The following is a 27,352-nucleotide window of genomic DNA, read 5'->3' as shown; positions in this document are numbered from 1 at the left end:
AGGGGAAGAAGAATGCTATTATTTTTTATTTTTTAAAAGGAACAAATAAGACTGAAGTTGAAGCCAGCAACAATGACCAAGGCCATCACCAGGCAGTCAGGGGGGAAGGTGAATCCTATGAGCGGCTTTGGGTCAGGGATAAGGGAGCTGCATGAATCCACTCTCCTCAGTGGCTTGTCATAAAAGCGTGGAGGTTGGACTGCATCGCCATTTGAAGTGGCTTATCAGTGATAACATCTTCTGCTCCTTGGTTTCAATATATATATAAGCACTACACGAAGAAAAGAATCCAAGTACACAAGTTTACGGATTCAGTCTAGATCCACGTGTCATCACCATGGTTGTCTTGTGCACGTAAGAATCTCACTTTCAGCTCTTTTTAATCTCACATTATTAAAGGAGACATCAAGTGTAATTAGCAGCCCCTCAAAAGCACATCGGCTTTCTCATCCTTGAAGAAAGGTTGTTTAATTAATTTGAGCACACCGAGAATCGAGTTATAGAAGTACAAGCAAGCAAACCCACAAAAGAAAGATCTAAACAGGGGAAACTTCTTCAGTTTAACAGCGAACTTATCCTTTGGTCTTCATAATTAAGAGCCCAAACTCTTGTAGACACCATTTCTTTTTTTTTTTTTTTTTTTTTTGGTTTCTCTTTTTTTTTTATGATAGTTGCTTTACAACGTTGTGTTAGTTTCTGCTGTACAGCAAAGTGAATCAGCTACACGTATACATATATCCCCTCTTTTTTGGATTTCCTTCCCACTTAGGTCACCACAGAGCACTGAGTGGAGTTCCCTGTGCTACACAGTAGGTTCTCATTAGTTATGTATTTTCTACATAGTAGTGTATATATGTCAATCCCAATCTCCCAATTCATCTCCCCCCACTTCCCCCCCTTGGTATCCATACGTTTGTTCTCTACGTCTGTTAGAAACCATTTCTTAATGGCCTACTTGGTCCAAGCTCTTACTAGACCCTTGAAATCGGTTTCCTCATCTCATCCTCATGACAGCCCTTGCACAGGAGATGTTATTTTCCCCATTTCCTACAAGAGAGAACTGTGGCTCAGTAACGTGCTTAAGGTCATGGAGTTAGTAAGTAAAGAATCTGGGATCAGGCTTCCCTGGTGACGCAGTGGTTGAGAGTCCGCCTGCCGATGCAGGGGACACGGGTTCGTGCCCTGGTCCAGGAAGATCCCACATGCCGCGGAGCGGCTGGGCCCGTGAGCCATGGCTGCTGAGCCTGTGCGTCCGGAGCCTGTGCTCCGCAACGGGAGAGGCCACAACAGTGAGAGGCCCACTTACCACAAAAACAAAACAAAACAAAAAAGAATCTGGGATCTTGCAAAGTCTGTCTAGTTCCAAAGCCCAGGCGGTCCACACTGTACTCAGCAGCCTCCCTCAAGGTCAAAACTTGGAGACGTTAACTAGACATGTGAGTTGCACAAACTGCTTATCTCTGTGGGACCAACTTCCCCCAGTGTAAATTGGAATAACAGTCTCTGTCTCTACCCGCAAGCGGGGATTATGAAAATGAAAAACGGGGCAATAGGTGGAGATACGTCTTCAAAAATGGTAAGCCTACCTTATAAGTATACAGATATACTTTCATTCCATGATCAAAGAGAATTGCATTTCTCTCCACTCCATCTAAGTCTATAAGCATTGCCAAGGCTTCTCAATGTATTTATTTTCTTGTTATTTCATTCAACTGGAAAAAATTTCCTTAATCCTCCCTTGCTGCCTGGCAAAGCTTCTCTGTCCTTTCGGCCTGCATTCTGTGGTGCTGACACCTTCAGGAAGCCTTCCCTGACTGCCTTCTCCATTTCCTTCCCAGCCCTGGCCTCTGTCATAGCTCTTACCACTCTGCACTTTGTCTGTCTTTCCACACATCACTAGACCCAGAGGTCCTCCGGTGCAGGAGCCGTGGTCTCGTGTCTTCTGTCCCCGTGGCAAGGAGTAGGAAGTATATTGCAGTGCTCCAAGGAGGTCTGTTGAACCTAACTACATGGCGTGAAACTATCAAGTCTGAGTTTCTGAGACAGACTTCCAGACCTAAACCCAAGAAGCATCAGGGAGAACCCCCCTGTCCCAAATGAGCCCGAGTGGAGAGTGAGGCCGCAGCTCTACTCTGCCCTCCTGCCGCTCCCACTGAGCTCACCCAGGTACGGGGGAAAACCATCCTGAGGGCATTCCTGAGTTGCAGGACTTTCTTTTTTTTTTTTTTTTTTTTTGCGGTACGCGGGCCTCTCACTGTTGTGGCCTCTCCCGCTGCGGAGCACAGGCTCCGGACGCGCAGGCTCAGCGGCCATGGCTCACGGGCCCAGCCGCTCCACGGGATGTGGGATCTTCCCAGACCAGGGCACGAACCCACGTCCCCTGCATCGGCAGGCGGACTCTCAACCACTGCGCCACCAGGGAAGCCCAGGAGGACTTTCGTTTTTAAAACCAGGACAGTCCCAAGCCAACCACCCCTGGACCTTCAGTGCTCAAGCTTTCAGGTTGTTCATCCTAACCCCAGGCCCAAAGATGACTCTGCTTGAGGGAGGGCTGCCTACTACAGCAGGGAGCCTGTCTGCTATCGCAGCCAGCACACAGAGAGGCCTCCGTCTCACCATTACCGGGTAGCATGGGCACCAGAAATGAGAGCTCCAGCTGTCAGAACCCGAATCCTAGAATCTTCTTAGCCAGACACTCGGATGTCTGCTCCCTGGGAAGGGTTGGCTCCAGAGCTGCTGTTTCAGAGCTGGGAGGGCATCATAGAAGTTCCTCTTCATCGGGATCCAAGAACCAAGAAAGGCTTGTGTGGGGGATGATGGGCTCACAGCAGAGATGGGGACATTCTGGGCTTAGAATGAAGAAAAGTAGATGGTTGCTGGAAGAGGAACTTTGACATGTAAGAGATTTGGGGAGGGGACATTGCAAGAGAAATTCTGAGACTAGAATGATGAAAAGGACCAGCTGCTGAGTTGAGGAGAGAATTCTGAGACCATAACAGGGTTGGGGAGTGGAAGGAGGTCTTGTTTAGAGCTTAATTAGCAAAACAGGAAGTCTGCGAGGGGCAGAGTCAGGGTTGAAGGGATGAAATACGATTGCAAGGGGGTGTCTAAAGGTCCAGCAGAATTATCTCCTTAGAACAGGGTTTCTCAACCTCAACACCACTGGTATTTTAGGCAAGATAATTCTTTATTGTGGGAGGGTGTCCTGTCCTTGTAAAACACTCAGCAGCTTTCATGGCTTCTACCCACTAGATGCCAGCTAGCACCTGCACACTCCCATACATTTCTCCAGACGTTGCAAGTGTCTCCTGGTGGAAGGGGAGAGCAAGAACACCCCTGGTTGAGGACTTCCTGGTGGTCCAGTGGTTAAGACTCTGTGCTTCCACTGCAGAGGGCACGGGTTCAATCCCTGGTTGGGGAATCAAGATCTCACATGCAGCACGGAGCGGCCCAAAAGAAAAACCAACAACAAAAAAAACACCATTGGTTGAGAATAACTGTCTTAGATGGATCGTGGCCACCTTCAACTTTTCAAACTCTTTGCAAGCTCTGGGTATATCACTTGCCAGTTCTGAAGAGGGGGGTGGGACATGGGCATCCTCTTGGAAAACATCCTCCATAAAAGTTAATGATGGGGGCTTTCTAGCTTCTGTGCTATGCTGAGATAATTAAGGAAGGGTGTGATGGGCACCGTGGCAGCGTTTCCCTGCTGGGAAGACAGTGCCATGCAGATCTGCTTAGATACTTGCTATTCTGAGCGGGGCTTGGTTCAGCCACGGCTTTATTTACAGCTGAAGGTCCCTGGTGAGGCTTTTCGAGAGAGCACATGGGGGCTCTTCTCCAGGAGGGAGCGAGTGTCTCAGAATAAGGGTGGAGCCTACGCTGGCAGAATGAAGCAGCCGGCTGGCTGACGCTTGTTCTACCATGGGGCTAATTTCGGAGGCTGCTTCTTCATTGTGGATCGGGATGGAAAACACTTTGATCACTTTAAGCCTTTGTCCTGGTCATTCTGTTGCATCCGCTTCAGACCCTACTGGTGGGTAAACATTTGATGTCGGTTCTTAAAACAGGGTAGTGCAGAGCAGAGGACAGGAGACCCCCTATCCCTCATCAAAATCTGCATAGAAGTCAGCAAGAAATGCTAGAACATAAAGGAACAGACAAACAGGGATGGTTTGGAAGACAGGAGATGTAATGGAAGCAGAGGTGGCTGTCAGAGCCCCACCTGTGTCTCTTCAGCTCTGGGCATTATGGTCTAGTAGGGCTGATTTCCATCTGCCAGTCTCTGCATCCCTCTGCCTGAGGGCTTTTGTAGATGGCAGAGCCTGGGACAAGCTGGAAGTACTGGAGAATTAGTGCCTTGCTTCAAGGAGCCCTTAACGAATGACTGAAGGCAACTGGGGTATACCCCAGCTCCCTTGCCCCTTCTGGCAATACTCTGACACAAGTATTTTACATTGGCTCTATGGCTCTGGGTTAGGATTAATATCCAGTTTTCTCCTTATCCCAGTCGGGGTTTTGCACGCTAACACACTGTTTACTGGCTACTTTTTCTCCCCTATCTCACTTCCTCCCTCCTATGACTGCATCCTGGAATCACCTCCTAAATAAACTATCTGCACTCACACCCTCAACGTAAAGTCTGTCTTTGAGGAAACCCAAACCAGCACATGGACTGAATGCTGATAGATGAAGACCTGGTGTTTACTTGTTCTAAGGCTCTGTCTATACGTAGACAGAAGGGTGCATACGATACGCAACGTCCAATGTGCTGGCACACAGCACATGTTTGGCCACGTGCAAAATTTAATTTCCTTAAGTTTTTTATTTAAGTTTTTGTTTTATGTTTTTTAATTAATTTATTTATTTTTAAAAATTTATTTTATTTTTGGCTGTGTTGGGTCTTCGTTGCTGTGCACAGTCTGTCTCTAGTTGCGGCGAGCAGGGGCTCGCGAGCTACTCTTCCTTGCAATGCATGGGCTTCTCATTGTGGTGGCTTCTCTTGTTGCGGAGCGTTTATGTATGTGATGGACTTTATCAGATGTTCGTGAAATAGGAGTTCATGTTATACCAAAGCAAACAAGTACAGTAAGCCCCCTACATACGAACCTTCAAGTTGTGAACTTTCAAAGATGCGAACTTGCTTTTGCATGTCCAATCACAAAAGTTAGTTCATGTGTCTGGTGTACATTATCACGTGCATGCATCCTCTACAAGTGGTTGTGGTTTTGTGTACTTTACTGTCCAGTACTGTGTAAAGCACAGTAGTACAGTATCTTTATTTCAAGCCTAGGATGTCCGGAAACAAGAGTAAAACAGCTGGTACTACCGTACTTTTCAAGGTACTGTACTGTAAGATTAAAAATGTTTTCTTTACTTTTTGTGTGTTTGTTTTTTAGGTATCATTTGTGTGAAAAGTATTATAAACCTATTACAGTACAGTATGATATAGCTAATTGTGTTAGTTGGGTACCTAGGCTGAGTTTGCTGGACTTACGAACAAAGTGAACTTATGATTGTGCTCTCGGAATGGAACCCGTTCGTATGTAGGGGACTTCCCGTATAAAGATGAGGATGAGACCTACCTGTTCTTTTGGCAACTCTGCCCCAGGAAGTTTTCACTGGCTACTTTTCTCCTGTAATCCTGGTGTCTTGTCAGCTGCCATCATACCTGTATCTCTCCCTGCTTCTTTCTCTGTCCTCCACACCTTTGCCCCTTACTCTTAGGACAGGTTGTAGCATCACTTCCCCTCTGCCATGCCCTTCCCTGCAGGAGGATGACGTGCCCTACCCTGCAGAGTGGCTGTGTCACGTGCTTTGGCCAACGACATGTGACACAGGTAATGCGGGTTACATCGGGCAAAAGATTTCAGAGTCAGATCATGGTTCATCAGCTCTTTCTCCTCACACTGATGACTGGCAAGCTTCCAGAAAGAAACTGCTCTGGAAGCCTGGGTCTGGGGTACAGGCAACAGGGAGCTTGTATGCTCAGTGCACTTACCAATTCGAGGAAAATGTCCATATTCTCTGGATTTTTCTTATGTGACCAGGCCATCTATGACTAAACATAATTTTTTCCCCTTCATTTCTAATTCCTTTATCTTCTTATTTTAGCGATGGTTTAGAATCTCCTGTGAAGTGTTGAGTAAACTGAGGGTAGCAAGAAACTCTGATACATTATCAGCCTCAGGGGAGGCCTCCATAAGTGTAATGACTGCAGCAGGCTTTTTGTAGATACCTTTTATCAGATTAAGGAAATCCTCTTCTATTCCTAGCTTTCTACATGTTTCTAACATAAGCAGATACTGAATTTCACCAAATACTTTTTCTGTGCGTATTTGAAATGATCATATGACCTCTCTCCTATTTCTCCATTAAAGTGGTGAATTATAATAATTAATTTTTGAATGTTAAAGCAACCATACATTGCTAAAATAAAAAAAAATTCATATATCACTGGATTTGAACTGCTATATTTTATTTAGGATTTTTGCATCTGTATTCATAAAGAGTTTGGCTTATATTTGATTTTTCTTGTAATGTCCTTCTCAGGTTTTCTATCACAGTTTTACTGGCCTCATGAAACGAGTTGGCATTCTTTGGACCCGGGCTTGGAATTTTCTTTCTGTAAGTCTTCCATTTCTTTTGGTTCAGTTTGGGTGAATTGTGTTTTTCTAAGAATTTTTTCTTTTTAAAATTTTAAATTATGACCACAAGATTCTGCAAATAACTTTTACAACTTTTTAATGTTTGTTAGGTCTTTTGTGATATCCTCTCTTTTATTCCTGATATTGACCTGTGCCTTCTCTCTTTTTTCCTTGATTAGCTTTCCTTTGGGAGTAACGGGTGTATTCGTTATGTCTTGCTGCATAACAAATTACCCTAAGTCTCAGTAGCTTCAAACTAGAAGCATTTATTATCTCACACAACTTGTGTGAGGGGGTGGGTCCTGGGGATGACTTAGCTGGCTGTCTGGCTCAGAGTCTCCCTCGAGGTTGCAGTCAAGGTGCCGTCTGAGGTTGCACTCATCCGGGAATGGACCTGAAGGGTCTCCTTCCCCGTTAGCTAAGTCACATGCTTGGCGTGTCATTGCTGATCGTTGGCAGGCGGTTCGGATTCCTCAAGGCCTCTGTTCTTCACCATGTGAATCTCTCTCTAGGGCTGCTGGAGTGCCTTCACAACATAGTAGGTGGCCTCCGCCAGAGATAGGGATCCAAGTGACAGCAAAGTCTTGAAATCACACATCATCAGTTCCACTTACTCCTCTCATTGGAAGAGAGTTAAGAGGTACAGCCCACACACAAAGAGAGCAGGATTAGGGTCCACTTTTGAGAAGATTGTCAGAGAATTTGTGGACACATTTAAAAGCCCCTATAGAAAGATATCGATTTTCTTAACGTTTTCAAAGAACCATTATTTTGCTTTGCTGATTCTCTTACAGATTTCGTCCCTATTTCATGAATTCCTATTATTTGCTGTTTCCTCCTCTCCACATTTCACCAGTGTAACCAAGTCCCTGCAGTAAATTCATTCCATCGGACGCTGATACAGGTCTGATACTCCTTTGAATGTTTGGAAAAAACAAAACAAATCAATTATACGCCCCTCATCTCTCACTTACACACACACACACACACACACACACACACACACACATTTTGTTGATTTGTTGGCAGATTCAGGAAGGTTATGAACCATGGTTCTTACATTGGTAGAATGTGAGTTTTAAGATGCATTTTTTCCCAAAGGGATAACTTACGGTGTTGAGTCAGCCCCACTCACTCACTCATATTGCCTCCCGTTAACACCAAAAGCTCAGACTTCTGCTGCAGCTGGCCTACCCCAGGGAGCCAGCCTGTGGTCCTGGAACCAGAGTCCTCTCATTCCATACGGGAACCAGAGGCACGACCTTGGCAAATGAGGCTGCCATGTCAAACGTTTGGGCTGGACACCTCAGATATTGCCAGGTATTGAGCATTTTGCCCCGAATGCTACTAGCAAAATATTCCTATAAAATGAACATTTTTCAAGGTCAGTCTGTGTCTTTAGGGGCTCAGTGCTTGGACTTCAGCCATGAGGCTCCCCTGACCAATTTGAAAGTGTAGCTTTTTGCTCTGTGTTGGAATAAATGTTCACCTTGCTATAAAACATCGGTTCTCTTTCGGGTCTAAGTAATTTCCCTTCCCTTCTGCTTGCCTATCTTTGAGGTGTTAAGAGCATGCGTGGCCAGAAGAGTGGTCTTCTGCCCAGTCTGGAAGCTTGGCCAGAGGAACTGGTGTTCTTGTGTACTGAGGTCATCTTTCAAAAGTACCAGACGGTTTTTCGTCCTTCTCACCCAAACGTGACGTTTCCTGGCAGCCATTCCACCACCAAAGTGCCAGCAAAGGGGACTACAGATGCCTCCTAAAAGTACAGGATAGGGGATGTCTCTATCAGGGAAGAAGGAAGGGGAAAGCCCACCCCTTCTGGCCTCAAAAAAACTGCGGGAGGAAGGAGGCTGTCAGAAGCAGGTGAGTAAGTAGGGAAAGAGGTGTGTTCTGACCGTCTCCCAGCTGAAGTGAGGAACCTCCCAGCTAAGCCTCCAGAGGCTTCCTCAGCTCCTGGGGCTGGGGCGGGAGGGCGAGGACATTGTCCCCTTTTTCCTGGTCCCCCTAGAAGATCCCAGGGATTGATGGCGTTGGCTGGGAGGCTTACTCGGGGAGACGGGTGTTGCTGCCTTGTGGTGAGGGACACTGTAGCTGCGGGCCAGATGGCAGATCATCCCGACCAAGAACTGGCCATGCAGCACAGCTAGACCTCAGGGGACACGCGGTCCTAGAGAGGATTGACTTGGACTCCAGATAGCAGGACTGCCGAGCCCAGACAGAACCAAGGAGGGCAGGCTTCAGCCTCTGGTGCCAGCAGGGCTCCTGTCGATCAGGTGGACAGCGGCATCCTCATACAGACTACAGGAGCCGGAAGGGACCGTGGGCCTGTGGCCCGTGTGGATCCGAGGTCTTTCTCGTCACCTTTAGGTCACACAGACCAGCTGTCTTGTATCAACACCTCCAGATGCCCTCTTGGAGATAAGCGAGGTGAAAAGGGATTAAAAAGTACAAAACGTTTATCCAAAAGAAGCTGAGTTCTCTAAAGAGACTGTTTTACATTATTAGATCAGATTGAATTTCCTTACATCCATCGTGGAAAATGAAGAAGTTATGTTTTCTTTGCAAATCGGAGTGCCGCTGGTAAATTTGCAAACCTGATACGAATTGATGCACAAAGATGATAATTTTAGCTGCTAGAAGCAAGGCTACAGAGTGGGACTGGTCTGAGCTGAGCTGTTCTCGTGTCCTTCCGCATGGGAATCGGTGTCAGAATGAGGGGGACTAGACTGCATCTGTGGAGAGCGGCTTTTCTTTGGTGGGAAAAATAATTAGCCTGGAGGTAGCTTTCATCCAGTTCTGCCCCAGGCCGATTATTATGAAGGGAATGAGTCATCTCATCAAGAACACACCAAGGACTTCTCTGGCAGTCCAGTGGTTAAGACTCTGCCTTCCAGTGCAGGGGGTGTGGGTTCAATCACTGGTCGGGGAGCTAAGATCCCACATGTCTCACAGCCAAAAATACCAAGGCATAGACCAGAAGCAATATTGTAACAAATTCAATAAAGACTTTAAAAATGGTCCACATCAAAAAAAAAAAATCTTAAAAAAGAAAAGAACACCCCAGTTCCTTTCTTAGGACCTTCCTCCCTCCACAGGGCTTGGAATTTGGAAGGAGATGGGTCAAGTTCAAGCTCTGGCTCTGACTGGGTGGGCAAGTCGATAGACTTTCCTGAGATTCTGTCTATCAAATGGGGATTGAGACATGTGTACCCCTAATCCTCGTGGCTTCAGAAAGAGCTGATGGAGGGTAACAGAAAGTACTTTTTATAAACCGAAAAGTCCTAATCCGGTGCCCATTCCAAGCTTCCAGATGCCTTCCTTTTCCTGCAGTTTCCTTTTTGCATCCTGCATATTCCAGGCTTTTCCTCCGGGCTCTGTTCTGGCCTTCGGCTGAGCAGAGGTTTGTTCCTTTGTATCAGGTCCCGTGCTGGGTCCTGGAGATCTTGAGGCCAATAGATCCAACATCTCCCCTCGAGGAACTTCTTGTCCACTCTCAGGCACTGTCCTGCCTTCTCCTGGCAGGCGATTTTCCCTTCGGATGTCACTGGTTATGAATTCTCCTTGGTAGAATGAGCTTGAAGGTAGGATTCTGTAACTAGAGTAGGCCCTTCAGGAAATGGGTCCAACGTCTGAGATATATGACTCGTCAGTTTTTCAGTAAGTATAATGCCCTAAACCAGGCTCATTTGGAGTGGAATCTGGAGGGCAGTGCCCTGGATCTTAGGATGCGAATAGCAGGCTTGGGTGGCTCACCTGGGTCAGCAGGTGCTGAGTTGGATGGCGAGGGCAGCTTACCCTCTTCTGTCCCAGGGGTCAGCCTTTTTATCACCCACAGGCTTGCCTGTCACTACCTAGCTTCGAGCCCTTCCACCCAGACTTGTTTTCCTGTTGGCATCCTCAACAGATATGGCGCGACCTATTTGGTTGGAAACCCAGAAAAATTCTTTCATTCACTCTCCTAGCACACCCTTTCCTGAAGACCTAGATTTCACAGGGGGCACAAAACTAGGACCAAGTCAGAGAGGGAGACAGCCTGGAAATAAGGTATAGACTCAGGGAACTGTTGATGCTTCCGCCTGAGCCCACAAGGCAGTCTGGAGGCAGAATTCTCTCTTCTTTGGGGGAGTCCATCTTTTTTCTCTTGAGGCCTTCAACTGATCAGACGAGGCCCCCCCACACACATTATGGTGGCTAATGTGTTCTACTCAAAGTCCACTGATTTAAGTGTTAATCTCATCTAAAAAAATGCATTCACAGCAGTGTCTGAATCAGTGTTTGGGCAAATATCTGGAAATGGTGACCTAGCCAAGTTGACACGTAGAATTAACCATCACGTAAGTTCAAAGAGGCATGGCTTGGCCAGGGTGGCAAGCCTGGGGCTCTAACACATAAGGAAGGTGTTAATAATGGACATCAATGGGAAGCCACCCTTCCCCCATCACTGCATCATGAAGATTCAAGGAAAGGAAAGTACCTTTTGGAGCATAACCTCAAAGCCTGGCTTTACAGAACATTCTGGAAAAGATCTAGAAAACTGAAGCCTAAGATGAGCTTCCTGTTCCCACACTTGGATGAAAATTACTGGGTCATTCTTGTTGCAGTTGGTTGTAGGGTGGATGTTAGCCCACACAGTACTTCTTTTTTTTTTTTTTTTTTTTAAATTTCCGCTATGTTTTGACATTTCAATCTATTATCTTTTTTTTTTTTTTTTGCTGCACCACACAGCATGTGGGATCTTAGTTTTCCGACCAGGGATAAAACCCGTACCTCTTGCAGTGGAAGCATGGAGTCTTAACCACTGGACCACCAGGGAAGTCCCAGTACTTCTTTTTGAATTAGAAGAAAGACTCCCTTTCATGGACAAATCAGAAAATAGCCCCTCCTGGGCAGCTGGCTTAGAAAAGGGTAACCCTTCTGGGCAGACAAAGGAGGAGCAGGTGCCTATGTTCTCCTGTGGGTGTGGCCTCAGCCATGGAGCAAAGCCTGGCACATGAAGTGCACGCTGGTTTCCCAGAGTAACCTGCTTCCTCAGTTGGGTAACTTTGTGCACAATGCGACCTGCATTGGTGGTTGGTAGAGAGATGCGCTGATAGTGAAAGGACACCTAGAGGTCGTCTAGTCCACCCACTCCTGTCTTGGAGATGGAAACACTAAGTCCTAGGGAAGGACAGAAGGTGACTTCATTCATGCAATACCTCTTTAGCAGGACAACGGTGAGAGGACACAGCAGCTCCCAGAAGGAGAGCCCTCCATCTTGCCAGCCTGGTCCACCCTACACCAGGCGTGAAGCCAGCAGGAAGGAGAGACGATGACACCCCTCCAAGGACTCCAGGCCTGATGTGGATCCCAACTGTTGACAAAATGCAGGCTGGCGTCAAGGATTTGGGGGGACAGCATCTTTGCTGACGGTTCTTTTCCTCCTCGTATGTGTGTGGTAGTGGACGCATCTCATCTGCGTTGTAAAAGTCAACTGCGTTGACTTGTTTTACAAACCTTCTGAGCACCTACCGTGTCCCTGAGAGTCCAAGGCGAATAAGGCAGAGTCTTTGCCACCAGGAGGTCACCGGATATTCATGGCAGGCACATGAATAGGCAAGAATGGCACAGACTTCCAAGGCGACCCATGGAGCATTGTGGAAGCAATGAGTATGTGCCTTTAGCTGACCCACCCCTGGAGCCAGAGGGGTCCGAGTAACTCGTGCATCAGTCTTTTGAGAAAGAGTTCATCAGAGCAGATGAACGTGTACTCTAGGAAGAGAAGCATAGATTTTTCTCAATTGCTTACTCTCCCTCTCCCCTTCTCTGTCCCTCTCCCCACCCTTCCCCTCCCCTCTCCTCCTACCCTCTCCTCTCCTCTCTTCTCTTCTTTTCCTTCCTCCCTCCCTCTTTTTCTCCTTTCTTCTCTAAGACACAGATGAAAGAATACTCACCTCTCAAAATCAAGTTTGCCAAAGCAGTGGTCTAATTGGGCCCTGGGAGATTGGTCAAAGGGTGTTGTTTTTCTGGTAGATCCTCACGAATGGAATTCTTATTAGTCTTCCAGTCTCCTTCATTAACATGCATTTTCTCTCCCTCTCTGCATCTTGCTCCCAACTCCAGGGCTGCTGAGCCCAGCCTTTGTCTCTGGGACTCAAATGCCGATAGGCTGTACAGTGAGAATCTTCAAGAGTGTGTGAAGCCAGGCACGCATGTGGTTAGTCAGAAGAAATGGTTGCTGGAAATGCTGGTCCTCAGAATGACATCTGCTGGGTGGCCTCTCAGAGGGTGGGAGCTGCTTCCCTCCCAAGTCAGGCTCTGCCTAAGCGAGGCTTAGTGATGGAAGCTACTGTTTATTACCCACCAACTCTGCGCCAGACCCTGTGTTCCGTGCCTTACCCAAACCACCTCCTCAGCACAACGTGTGGCAGGAAGTGAGCATCCTGGTCCCTACTGACAGATGAGAAGAATGAGGGTGAACAAGGTCCAAGAACATTCCAAGGTCACACGGAGGGTAAATGGCAGAGCCTAGACCTGAATATGGATCTAGGTGACACACGGCCTGTTACAGGTGCAGGCGAAGAATAAAGACAGAGACAGGTACATTCTGCCCCCACCCACCCCACCCTTGGGTGCCCGAGGTGGCACGGAGCAAGACAGTCATGGTTCTGGAACTTTTTCTCCCAAGGGCTCCAGGGGCTCAAGAGAGAACAGGGCACTGCCTGTCCCCAGCCACCACAGCAAGGGTCCCAGGGAAAAACCATGTCTGTGGCAGGGAATAGTCAAGTGGACAGATGACTTTGCCTCCAAGCTGGACCGTTGTTTAGGGACAGGATTGTCGTCCTAGGGAACACCGGCCATCCCAGGTGCTGTGGACTGAATTGCGTCTCCTCCAAAGATGCTGAAGTCCTAACCCCAGCACCTGTCAATGTGACTTTTATTTGGAAACAAGGTCTTTGTAGATGATCCAGTAAAGACGAGGTCATCAGGGTGGACCCTAATCCAGTATGGCTTGTGTTCTTATGAAAAGAAGGAAGTTGGACACAGAGACAAACACACACAGGGAGAACTCTGTGTGAACACAAGAGTGGAGATTGGGGTGATGATTCTACAAGCTAAGGAGCCCCAACGATTGTCAACAAACCAGAAAAAGCTAGAGGAGAGGCATGGAACAGATTCTCCATGACAACCCTCAAAAGGAACCAACACCGCCAAGACCTTGATTTTGGGCTTTTAGCCTCCAGAACTGGGATACAATACATTTCTGTTGTTTAAGCCACCCAGTCTGTGGTACTTTGTTATGACAGCCCTAGGACACTGATACACCAGAGCTCCTGGGGTGTGTGTCCTGCATTCAGCCCTGTAGTCAGACCTGGACTGAGAAACTCCAGGAGCCCTGGTGCCATCGCCTGACTTGAAAGGACCCAGCATTGCTGTCTGGTGCCAAGAGAGGCCAGAAGGTGCACAGCCATCATCAGGACTGGATCCCTGCTGTGTTAAGTAAGCACTGTAGCTCATCTTCCAAGTGGTGGGGTCCCTGGTTACAAAGAACCAGATGGAAATCCAATTGCACTCTCAAGGCTGCTACAGGGGAAGATGGTGTTTGTGTCCTGTGCTATTCCAGGGATAATTAGCATCAGAAGATTAGATTCATAATGCCCCATTCATTTTCTCCGCTCATCACTGGTGTCTGGTGGAGAATTGGAATTCTTAATCCCGCACGCTCTAAGTGAGTGCATATTGAACAGTTTTGACAGCTTGGAAATTTCGTTGCAGGTACTTGATGACTTCCCATGTCAGGATCAATTTGCAGCCTTGTTTTTTCAGCTGATTAGGTCCCATCCAATTTTCTTGAGCCAGGGTTTCAGAGAATCCGGCGTCTTCCATCTCTACCATGAAGGGATGCAGGGTGGTGATGGTCCCAGGGAGGCTGGGTTTGAGATCGGATATCCAGAATCACTGAATCCACCAGGACTCCTCTTATGTTTGCTCAAGGAAAAAACAGTGAACTCTCTCCTAAAGAAAATTACACAATGCAGCTTTGGCCCAGAGATTCTGGGAGAAGTCAGCAAGAACATACACAGAGCTTCTAGCTTGGACTACACAGAGGACAGAGGATGAAGAATAAAGGATGAGAGTGTGGGTGTGGCTCCTGTGCACACCCCAGCTCTACCATTTCCCTCTCTATAGGACCTTGGGCCAATTACTTGCACTTCCTAAGTTTCCTCATCAATAACGTGGGGATCGTTGTAATAGAAACCTTATACGGTTGTTGTGAAGATTAAATGAAATATTACATGTAAAAGTTCTCTGCTTGGTGCCTACAGCATAGTAAGTGTTCAATGAATGTTAACTTTGAAGCAAAGTTCCTCACGGAAAAAAGACAATTCCTCTTCCTTCACCTTCCTCTCCCCGCTCCTGCGTCTCCTCCTTTTTCCCTGTTCTTTATCCTCAGTCAAAGAAAGTCTACAGCACGGTCCAGCAGAAATGCAGGGAGAGCCACATGTGTCGTTTTGTTTTCTAGTAGCTATGTTAAAAAGGTACAAAAAGAAAAAAACAAACTGGAAGATACAGAGAACAGATTGTTGGCTGTCAGAGGTCAGGAGTCGGGGGGAGGTGTGAAATGGGTAAAGGGGGTCAGGAGGTACAAACTTTCAGTTATAAAATAAGTCCAGGGGATGCAATGCACAGCATGTGACTATAGTTAATGATACTGTATTGCCTATTTGAAAGTTGTTTCAGAGAATAGATCTTAAAAGTTCTTATCACAAGAAGAAGATTATAACTATGTGTGGTGACGGATGTTAATTAGACTTATTGCGATGATCATTTCATAATACATGGAAATATTGAATCATTATGTAGCATACCTAAAACCAATATAATGCTATATGTTAATTATACCTCAATAAAAAAACAGAATTTGGAAAAAAAGGTACAAAGAAACAGGTGAAATTAATTTTAATAACATATTTTATATAAAGCAATATAGTATAGATCATGTAATCAGTGTAAACATTATTAACGGGATACTTTATATTGTATTTCTCCTACTGTGTCTTCACAAGCCAGTGTGTATGCTATGCTAACAGCGCATCTCACTCCGGACTGGCCACGTTTCAAGTGTTCAATGAGCCACGTGGGGCTACTGGTTGGGATACTGGGCAGTACAGCTCTAGACGTGCTGGAGCTTGTGATTCCCCTAGAAATTTTCCACTTGTTCCCATTATCTCAATCTCCTGGCCTTCTTGTGCTGGGGTGACAAGGACACATCATGACTCTCAGGTGAGTCAGGAGCTTCCCTCGGAAGCAGTAGCCAAGGCAGGAAATTCTGTTCCCACTGCAGACACTGCCACCTGGTTTTAGGTGCTCAGTGAGACAACTTAGCCCTTGATAGTCTGGGGATCAAGAGATGAATAACAGGGCTTCCCTGGTGGCGCAGTGGTTGAGAATCCGCCTGCCGATGCAGGGGACACGGGTTCGTGCCCTGGTCCGGGAGGATGCCACATGCCGCAGAGCGGCTGGGCCTGTGAGCCATGGCCGCTGAGCCTGCGCGTCCGGAGCCTGTGCTCCGCAACGGGAGAGGCCACAACAGTGAGAGGCCCGCGTACCTCAAAAAAAAAAAAAAAAAAGAGATGAACACACACCATCCTGACTCTTCATGAATTCATAGTATAGTGGGTGGTCTATGTGCAAAATAATTACTGTTCACTGTCATAAGAGCTGTGATAAAATTTCGTTAAAGTTGTTGATGAAACTTGAGAGAAGGGTGATACATGTAAGATAAAGTTAAAAAATGTAAATTCTATATATGATCATGGCTATTAAAATTCTCTTGGTTGCTAGAAATAGAAACCTTAAGCCAAAGGGTGCCTACTACTACTAAGCATGTTATATGAAGAATTTAGAGGAATTATGCAAATCAAGGAAATCCTAAATCCCAGTCAAGGATGCAGTCAGCTTTCGCAGACACACTGGAGCAGCGTTAAAGATTCAGGCAGATCTTTCTTATGTGTTCTGCTCAGCATGCATTTTTGATACTTCGCTTGCCCTGCAGTCCAGCTTTCTTTCTCTAGTTCACATGAAGGAATTCAGTCACTGGTAATGGCTCCAGAATGTGTCATCCAGACACAGAGAGCAGACAGGCTGATATTTCGATATCTTAATTCGAATTTGAAATTGGTGAGAAAAGACTTTGATTCAGCTTGAATCCAATAGAGCTTGAGCTAGGTAGCCAGGAGACAGGGCAATATCGTGTAAACACGGCTTCCTCTTCTCCATGTAGATGGAGGAGAACAAAGTCCTTTTCCAGAAAAATAAGAGAAGGTGAGTGAATCAAGCAATAGATGTTCACTACATTCTTCCCCTTGACTTCCCAGCATACAGGCTTACACGCATGTGCAAACATACATGCACACATCCTTTTCCCTCATACATGCAAATAGGGCTCTAGCTCGTGTGATTCACCAAATTCCTTTTCCCCTATGGGAGGTGAGCTGAAGTCCCATCTGGCAAGGAAATCTAACACGATGTTGACCCTCTCTTTTCCAGGCTCACAATCTTTGGGGATTATCCCTTCTTCTACTCATTTTCTTTCTTTTTTTTTTTTTTTTAAGATTTTTTTGATGTGGACCATTTTTAAAGTCTTTATTGAATTTGTTACACTATTGCTTCTGTTTTATGTTTTGGGTTTTTTTGGCCGCGAGGCATGTGGGATCTTAGCTCCCTGACCAGGGATCGAACCCACACCCCCTGCATTGGAAGAAGTCTTAACCACTGGACCACCAGGGAAGTCCCCTTCCACTCATTTTCTTTTGAAGGTGATTTAGAGGAACAAACGAGGCAACGGGAAATCCCAGGATGCCCAGACTCCTCTGGCCTCTCCCAGACATGACATCTCCTAAGCACCGTAACTCTACCGTTTTCTGATCAGGACACTAACTTTAGCTTTATGATGAACCGGCCAAGTTGACCGCTGCAGTTTAGCAAGGTATATGATTATTTGATCCTCAGCTGCCTCAGATTTCTGGTGATGTCCATAAAAGGCCTTGTTTCACAGAGTCACATACTTTATGCTATTCTCTATCAATTTTTAGAATGGCTATCTTGGACTGGAGTTTGTATCTCTCATCTTGTACCATAAAGTCTAAAGAAGTAACTGAAACATGCTAAAATCCTATGAAATTACTGTTGAATCAAGTCCCAAGAGCAAATAGGCAACAGTTTCACTAATTATGTCACTATTTCATGGAAAAGATTGCCACCTTCCCAGACAAGGATAGGAAAGTGAGCATGTTACTGACCAGAGTTCTTGACCTTCTCAATAAATAGAAATTGATCAGAGGCCAGAAAAGAAATTCAGGCAAGGCTTTATTGGGACCCCTGCTGCAGCAGAGGGGAGCGAGAACAAACACCAGGTTCCCTTGCTCACTAGCTGGGGGGGGGCGAGCTTGCTCCTTATATGGGGTGAGGGTAGGGGTGTGTCCAGGGGTCGGGCTGGAGGGGTGGCTTAGGTGTTTTGCCCACCCCTTAGGTGGTGTCGTGTGCAGGGGACATGCGCCGTACCCTGCTTTTGTTCCCGCTCTTCAGAAATGGCACTTGGGTTTTTGGTCTTTTTGTATCTTGTTGTCCATAATTCGCCCCTACTGTGCATGCATGCAGTTATTTTAAGTCCCTTATAGTTTCTTTGTATTTTGTTTCTCAAGATGTTTGTCCAGGTGCAAGCACTGCAGCACAGGGTCCCAGGTCCCAGGTCCCAGCCTGTCTCAAGCACATCCTCACTTCTCTCCTCACCACACTCCTTTTAAAATCCTGATAATTGAAAATCTCCACTGCTCGCAGCAACTTCTGCATTAGTTAAGCTTCGTTTGGTCAACAATAGCAGAGATGGACCATGGCTAGCTTAACTTAAAGAGGACATTTGTTGCTATGGCCATGCCTTGAGATGGACAGGGACCAGGGCAGATTCAGTGGTCCTAGTTGGAGGGCTTCACGAGCCTTCACTCTGGAGGACTCTAACATAGCTCAGTTAAAAGTACTCAGGTGCTGTGTCTCTCGGTACAAGATTCAGACTCTTGGTAGGGATGATTAATGGCTTAGCTTGAGTCAGATGCCTACCTGTGGCCAGTGAAGCAGAATCACCTAGTACAGACACAGCTGAGGGGTCTGTTCATGTCTATCGGGTCCAGCTCCTGGGGAATGGGCAGTTGTGGTGAGGTCTACATAGACTTAAGAGTTAGATGAGCTTCACATGATTGTTGTTATTTCTCTTCTAAATCTTTACAAGAAACTTTTTGGCTTTTTCCTTCAATTTTCTAACTATAATGTATTTGCGAACACTATAGATATAATCCACTCTATCACTAAATGGAATTCCAAGCTTTCTTCCACTTTCTTTTTTTTCTTTTTTTTGCGGTATGCGGGCCTCTCACTGTTGTGGCCTCTCCTGTTGCAGAGCACAGGCTCCGGACGCGCAGGCCCAGCGGCCACGGCTCATGGGCCCAGCCGCTCTGCGGCATGTAGGATCCTCCCAGACCGGGGCACGAACCTGTGTCCCCTGCATCGGCAGGCGGACTCTCAACCACTGCGCCACCAGGGAAGCCCCCCTACTTTCTTTTAAGCTTCAACTTCTCCACTCGTGTATTTAATTTATCTGTCTGTCCACAGGAAAATTTTGAGTAGTTTTTGCAAGAAAGGTATCTGAGTGATGGGATGTATGGTCATGTGTTTATCTATGATGTCATTCTTTGCCTTCTCTCATTAAAAAATTATTGTATTTAGATTTCTTTTCCCCAAAAATGTTCTGCAAAAAACTCTCATTATCTTCTGGAATTTAATATTGTGAAGGAAAAGTCTGAGCCAGCTGATTTTCCTTCTAGGAAACTAATTTCTCTGCCTGTGTACTACTTTGACTTTTTCCATTATCTTTGAAGGTATTTTTGTTGTTGTTGTTATGGTAGTGGAGGGGAGGGATTGGGTTTTTTTGTTTGTTTGTTTGTTTGTTTTTTGCAGTACGCAGGCCTCTCACTGTTGTGGCCTCTCTCGTTGCAGAGCACAGGCTCCGGATGCGCAGACTCAGCGGCCATGGCTCACGGACCCAGCCGTTCCGTGGCATGTGGGATCTTCCCGGACCGGGGCACGAACCCGTGTCCCCTGCATCGGCAGGCGGACTCTCAACCACTACACCACCAGGGAAGCCCTGTTTTTGTTTTTTGATTAAAGGAAAACTAGGAAAGTTGGAACAGGTACATTAAGTCCCCCACATATGAACGAGTTGCATTCCCAGAGCACATTCGTAAGTCCAATGTATTTTTAAGTCCAACAAAGTTAGCTTAGGTACCCAGTTAACACAACTGGCTATATAGTACTGTACTGTAATTGGTTTATAATACTTTTCACACAAATAATACATTAAAAAACAAATAAAAAGTAAAGAAAACATTGACTCTTTCAGTACAGTACCTTGCAAAGTACAGTAGTACAGTACAACAGCTGGCATCCAGAGGCTGACATCGAGTGAACAGGAAAGAAGAGTTACTGACTGGGGAGGGAGAGGAGGTGGGAGATGGTAGAGCTGAAGGATCGTCAGCAACAGGAGACGGAGAGCGAGCTGTGATGTCACTCACGTCTGACGTGGATGGCACAGGTTCTGGTTCCTTGCTGGAACTAGATGCACATTTGCATCTTTGAAAGTTTGCAACTTGAAGGTTCATATGTAGGGGACTTACTGTATTAGGTTTTCCTTCCAGAAACCTACAGTAAGAATTTATATGAGTACTAAAAAGACACCGTCAAAACTAAAACCCCGGACAATAAAACAGATTTCCAAAATACTGAGCTCCAAGAAGTCTAGTCTGACAACTTCTACTTTCCCGATGGGCAGTGTGTACATGTGTACCTGAATATCAGGGGAAGAGAAGGTGGGTGGAAGATGAGTGGTGGGGTGGCTAGGAGGTGTCAGGAGAGTTTACTGAGAAAAAATGTAAATGAAAGCTGACTTGAGAAATAAGAAAGTATTTCCAAGCAATGTGGAAGGCCTTGTTGAGCTCTGAGGTCACACACCTGTAATGACCCTAATCTGCATGGTTATTCAGTTTTCTCCAACAGTACTCAGAAGCCAAGGTATTGGACTGGAAGAAGCAGGCAGTTGGGTGGATACAGGCTAGTATTTTTCTCAGTAGGTATGAGAAAAGGGCAAGCAGGTCCTCTCACAATAGTGAGAGGCCCACGTACCGCAAAAAAAAAAAAAAAAAAAAAGAATAAAGAAGGTTATTAAGAATATTATTGGGACAAGTAAATAATTGGAATATGAGTGGTTAGACTAGGTAAAATTATAGCCTCAATGTAAAATTTCTTGAATTTAATATCGGGACTGTGGTTACATAAAAGAATATCGTTATTCTTAGGAAACACACACAAATATCTTAAGGGGGGAAGGGGCATGGTGTCTGCAACTTGGGAGAATACATCTGTAACAAATATTGGAAAAAATCAGTATTCCTAAAAATCAATTCCTAAAAATCAATACAAATAACCCAATAGAAAAGTGATCATATAATATATACAGTAAATAACAGAAAATATACAATGAAAAGATACTCAACTCTCTCATAAAGAAATACAAGTTAAAACAATAAGACACCATTTTTCACCCATAGAGTGGCAAAATCAAGAGAGTTTGGAAATAATATAAAGTGTTGACACTTAAACAGGAAACGGTAGAACTATAAAATGATACAGCTGCTTTTGAAGAACAATTCACCCACGACCCATATGTACCCAAAGGGGCAGGTACAGAAATGCTCACTGCAGTCGTGTTTAAAGTGAAAAACTTGAAACAACATAAATGTATATAGGAATGTGGGTGGAAACTCAAGTCATTTCATTGAGTGACAAGTTGTAGAATAAAATTATATGTGCTATTAAAATCAATAACAATTAATGTACTACTAGATGATATAATTTTATGGATCTATCAATATATATCAAAATTATGTAAAATCAAGGAAAATGTTCTTAGAGGATATGCATCAAACAGGAACTCAGGATGGAGAGGGTGAGGTCTGATCAGTGAGGACATCAGCTTATCTGCAGTGTTTTTATTTATTTATTTTTGGCTGCATTGGGTGTTCGTTGTTGCGCGTGGGCTTTCTCTAGTCGTGGCGAGCAGGGGGTCTACTCTTTGTTGGGGTGCTGGCTTCTCATTGCGGTGGCTTCTCTTGCTGCAGAGCATGCGCTCTAGGCGTGCGGGCTTCAGTAGTTGTTGCATGCAGCCTCGGTAGTTGTGGCGCACGGGCTTAGTTGTTCCGTGGCATTTGGGATCTTCCTGGACCAGGGCTGTGTCCCCTGCATTGGCAGGCGGATTCTTAACCACTGCACCACCAGGGAAGCCCTATCTACAGTGTTTTAATTTTTGAAAAGGGAAATGTATTCCTATACTGCTTGTGTAATTAAGGATTACAAGTGTAATTAAGAATTTCATATATAATTGCACATTAACTTTAAAATGTAGGCAGCAGCCTTTACCTCCCCAAGATCTCTTATAAATCAATTTTCGTTTCTGTTTCGTCTGTTTATAAGTCAGATACCACTTACTGGAGGATGGTCCCCTCTGTCATTCTAGCTTCTATTTTTACTCTTCCCTGGCACCTCTGGACCTTCTATTTAAATCTGTAATATTGTGATTTGGAAATTAAATTCAAGTGAGGACAAAACAAAGGTGCTTCTGAATTCAAGTAGCTTGGGTGTTTACCTTTCCCCTGTTCAATTGTGTGTGCACAAGAACCTCCTCTGTCTTAACCCTGTGAGGAAACCGGTGAGAAACCACATAAGGGTATCACTGCGGGGAGTCCACACAATGACACAGTTTGGCAGCTCTGTTCTTTGAGGGACATTGTGAAATAATGATATTTCTCTTCCCAAGCCTGATGACTAGAAAATGTGAGTTTCACGTGGGACCTGCATCTCCCGAAAAATGGATGTGATGCCCTGTATAATTCTTTTTTTTTAAACATCTTTATTGGAGTATAATTGCTTTACAATGTTGTGTTAGTTTCTGCTGTATAACAAGGTGAATCAGCTATATGTATACATATATCCCCGTATCCCCTCCCTCTTGCGTCTGCCTCCCACCATCCCTATCCCACCCCTCTAGGTGGTTGCAAAGCAATGAGCTGATCTCCTTGTGCTATGCGGCTGCTTCCCACTAGCCATCCATTTTACATTTGGTAGTATATATGTCAATGTTACTCTCTCACTTCGTCCCAGCTTACCCTTCCCCCTCCCCGTGTCCTCAAGTCCATTCTCTACATCTGTGTCTTTATTCCTGTCCTGCCCCTAGCTTCATCAGAACCATTTTTTTTTTAGATTCCATATGTGTATACCCTGAGAAAACCATAATTCAAAAAGAGCCATGTACCACAATGTTCACTGCAGCACTATTTACAATAGCCAGAACATGGAAGCAACCTAAGTGTCCATCGACACATGAATGGATAAAGAAGATGTGGCACCTATATACAATGGAATATTACTCAGCCATAAAAAGAAACAAAACTGAGTTATTTGTAGTGAGGTGGATGGACCTAGAGTCTTAACTTCACTTCATACAAAGTGAATTAAGTCAGAAGGAGAAAAAGAAATACCATATACTAACACATATGTATGGAACCTGTATAATTCTTGATGGACTTAAAATATCCCTGAAAATTCTAAAATAGCATCATGGAATATGAGAATTCAGAGAGAACTTGCTGATTCTCAAGTTAAATCATCTTGAGTGTCTTACTGTTGTTGCTTGTTCATATGTTTGTTTTTAATGGAGAAACTGAGGTCCAGAAGAAGGAGGTGATGTCTCAAAGTCACAGAATATTTGAGCACAGTGGAGGGCAGATCCCAGCCCTAATCATCTCCTACAACGTGACCATGGCATTTGTGTGGCATGACGTATGTCATGCACCCATTTTGTAAATTAGACGATGGAGTGAATGGAGGAAAGGAAGTTTCCTGCTTTCTGTTATTATATCTGCCCCACAGGCCATAACAGTATGACATAGTCTAGTTACAGCAGGCATTTCTCCCATGGACGTTGCCCGCTTAGGAGAGTGGGGCCGGCAGAGGGTCTAGATTGCCAGTATTTGTGACCTGTATCAGGAGGGGCTGATGGCAGGAGACCCTAATGAAAACTGCCAAGATAAGGCATTATCTTCACTGTCAAGCATAGAATTACAAGTAGTGTTTTTCTGGTCATCAGTTACTTATACAGTTTTCCCCAGTCATTCAGAAACTTGGTCCTCTACCTCACCAGGGGACAGGGGAGACTCAGAGCGAGGAACGAATGCTTTTCTGTTCTCACGTGCTTGAGTTTTGCTGCTGTACTCCTCATTCTGAAGGACGAAGTGTGCTAATGACCAAACTTTAAGAGCTGATTCAAGTCTGATGTGTTCCATCTCACCATTAAAAAAAAAAAAAAAAAAGTGAAGCCCTACAGCCAGGTCCAAAAAGGGAGGTGTACACTACCATATGATCCTGCAACCCCACTCCTGGGCATATACCTGGAGAAAAGCATGGTCCAAAAGGATACATGCACCCCAGTGTTCATAGCAGCACTGTTTACAATAGCCAAGACATGGAAACAACCTAAATGTCCATCAACAGAAGAATGGATGTGGTATATATATATATATATACATATATATATATATATATATATATATATATATATATATATATATACACAATGGAGTATTACTCAGCCATTAAAAAAGAATGAAATAATGCCATCTTCAGCAACATGGGGTGGACCTAGAGATTGTCATACTGAGTGAAGTAAGTCAGACAAAGAAAGAGAAATATCATATGATGTCGCTTATATGCAGAAGCTAAGAAGAAATGATACAAATGGATTTATTTACAAAACAGAAACAGACTCACAGACTTAGAGAACAAACTTATGGTTACCAGCGGGGAACGGGGGGGAGGAGGGATAGTTAGGGAGTTTGAGACTGACATATACACACTGTTATGTTTAAAATGGATAACCAACAAGGACCTACTGCATAGCACAGGGAGCTCTGCTCAATATTCTGTAACAATCTAATTGGGAAAAGAATTTGAAAAAGAATAGATACATGTATATGTATAATTGAATCACTTTGTTGTACATCTGAAACTAACACAACATTGTTAATCAACTGTACTCTAATACAAAATAAAAAGTTAAAAAATAAAATAAAACAGTGTGTCAGAAGTTAAGATTAAAACAAAACAAAACAAAAAGGTAACTGTACAGGTATAGGTGTGGGCAATGCAACTGAAAGTTAGCCACTGTCCAGCTGTCTGTACATTTAACAAGTAAACACGTGATTGAATTCTGAAGACACCCACATGGTGTGAAAGTGCTGTGGAGTGTGTGTGGTCTGGAAACAGAAAGACCAATGTTCTGACATTTACTGACATATCTGACATTTACTCACTGCTCACCTTTGGTTTTCTAATCTATAGAAGGGCAATAACACAAGGTCATTGCCAATCCTTGGTGAGCTGAAGAAAAGTGATTAGGATGGGAAGAGGACCAAAACCCACCTTGCAGGTTCCTTTAGCAATCAGGTAGGGTGACTTATTTAAAGGACCTAGTGCTTAAGATTTTCATTACGTGGTTAGGACAAGTTACGGTGAAGAGTCCAGTAGAAGCACACAGGCTTGAAGTCAAGTTTCACTTAGGTATGTATCAGATATTTAGATTTTCATTTAGGTCATTTACTTAGTTGTATGACCTTCAGCAAATTCCTGCCCCTCTTTGAGTCTCCTCATGGGAAAATGGGGATTAAAGACCAATCTTATGGTACTGTTTAAGGTCCTACTGCAGCTGCATTGAAAGAGACACGGTTCACTAAGTCTGTGAGTCTGTTTCTGTTTTGTAAATAAGTTCATTTGTATCATTTCTTTTTAGATTCTGCATGTAAGCGATATCATATGATATTTCTCTTTCTCTGACACTTCACTCAGTATGACAATCTCTAGATCCATCCATGTTGCTGCAAATGGCATTATTTCATTCTTTTTAATGGGTGAGTAATATTCCATTGTATATATGTACTGGGGGGAGGGGTGGCGGGAAGGGATAGTCAGGGAGTATGGGATTGACATGTACACACTGCTATATTTAACAGGGATAACCAACAAGGACCTACTGTATAGCACAGGGAACTCTGCTCAGTGTTATATGGCAGCCTGGATGGGAGAGGAGTTTGGGGGAGAATGGACACATGCATATGTACGGCTGAGTCGCTTTGCTGGGTACCTGAAAAAACATTGTTAATCGGCTATACTCCAATACAAAATAAAAGGTTAAAAAAAATAGAAACACAGTTCAAAACAAGAAAGGAAATTGTCTACTCTCCCTACCATATTTTAATCACATCTCCTTAATGCTATTCATCCAAAAATTTATTAATCTGATTGATATTGTTTGAATGTCTTCTAAGTGCCAAGCCCTATTCTGGATTTGGGGGACAGATCTGTTTATAGGAAGTAATCTTGCCTTTAAGGAGGTTTATATTCCAGCAGGCAATACAGAAAGCTGAGGTGATGATGAGACATTCTATTGGAGTCATCACAACCATCTCTTTCACTAGATAGAGTGCTCCTGGAGGGCAGGGACCATCCAAGCTTTTTCATCTCTATGTCTTCAGTGCCTACCCCAGAGTGAGCAAATAGTATCTAATTGCTGAATTAATAAATATAGGTAATTCTGGACTTATGCCAATAATTGGGCCATATCTTGACCCTGCAATCCCCCTCCTGGGCATATATCCAGAGAAAACGATGGCCTGAAATGATCCATGCACCCCACTGCTCATTGCAGCACGATTTACAATAGCCAAGACATGGAAGCAACCTAAATGTCCATCAGCAGAGGAATGGATGAAGAAGATGTGGTACAGATCCACAACGGAATACTACTCGGCCATAAAAAAGAACAAAATAATGCCATTTGCAGCAACGTGGATGGACCTAGAGATTATCATACTGAGTGAAGTAAGTCAGACAGAGAAAGAGAAATATCATATGATATCCCTTATATGCAGAATCTAAAAAGAAATGATACAAGTGAACTTATTTACAAAACAGAAACAGACTTGCAGACTTAGAGAATGAACTTATGGTTACCGGGGGGATGGGTCGGGGGAAGGGAAAAAGAAAAAGAATTGGGCCATATCTTCCTAGCTAACTGAGCTATTGAGAGCTTAGATGAGCCCAGAATTTTGGAGCCTAAAAGAACCTCAAAAATCAAGGAGTCCAGTCCCTCATCTATAATGTCAGTTTCTTCTACAATATTCCTACAGTTGATTTCATGAAAACAGGTAAGAGTTCCTAGGAATGGAGGTATCATGAGAAAACAAGATGATGTTATTTTTGCTAAATTTTAGATGTGGTAGAGATGGAGATTTAAGAACCACGGGCTCCAAGGAAGCCTGTGACCCGTCTCAAGCTGACATCTGTTGGTGGTGTTCCTGTCCTTCATTAGTACAGATAATGTGACATGCAATTCAGACTCTGTTACAATGAGCACTACGGCAACCGGAATTTTTGCCTGATGAAACAATTGCCGAGCTTCAACCCACAGCCCTCTGATTCCACACACCAATCATCCCAGCAAACTCAAATAAAAGAATCCGGACAGTTCATTGAAATTCACTGTGATCCTATTTGTCTCAGAATTCAAACCA

General features: G+C 44.6%; 1 protein-coding gene across 1 annotated transcript in view; it reads left to right on the top strand.

The window, feature by feature from the left end:
* The window catches only part of MTHFS (methenyltetrahydrofolate synthetase), a 260,706-nt gene extending 239,946 nt beyond the window's left edge, over positions 1–20,760 (top strand). The window contains exon 6 of the mRNA XM_060005319.1: positions 19,674–20,760. Coding sequence (XP_059861302.1) covers positions 19,674–19,842 — 169 coding nt within the window. The 3' untranslated portion in view covers positions 19,843–20,760. The remainder of the gene's footprint in view (positions 1–19,673) is intronic.
* The last annotated feature ends 6,592 nt before the right edge of the window (positions 20,761–27,352 follow it).

The sequence above is a fragment of the Delphinus delphis genome, chromosome 2 (genome assembly GCF_949987515.2).
Source record: "Delphinus delphis chromosome 2, mDelDel1.2, whole genome shotgun sequence".
NCBI lineage: Eukaryota > Metazoa > Chordata > Mammalia > Artiodactyla > Delphinidae > Delphinus > Delphinus delphis.
This window is presented reverse-complemented; position numbering and strand designations above follow the sequence as displayed.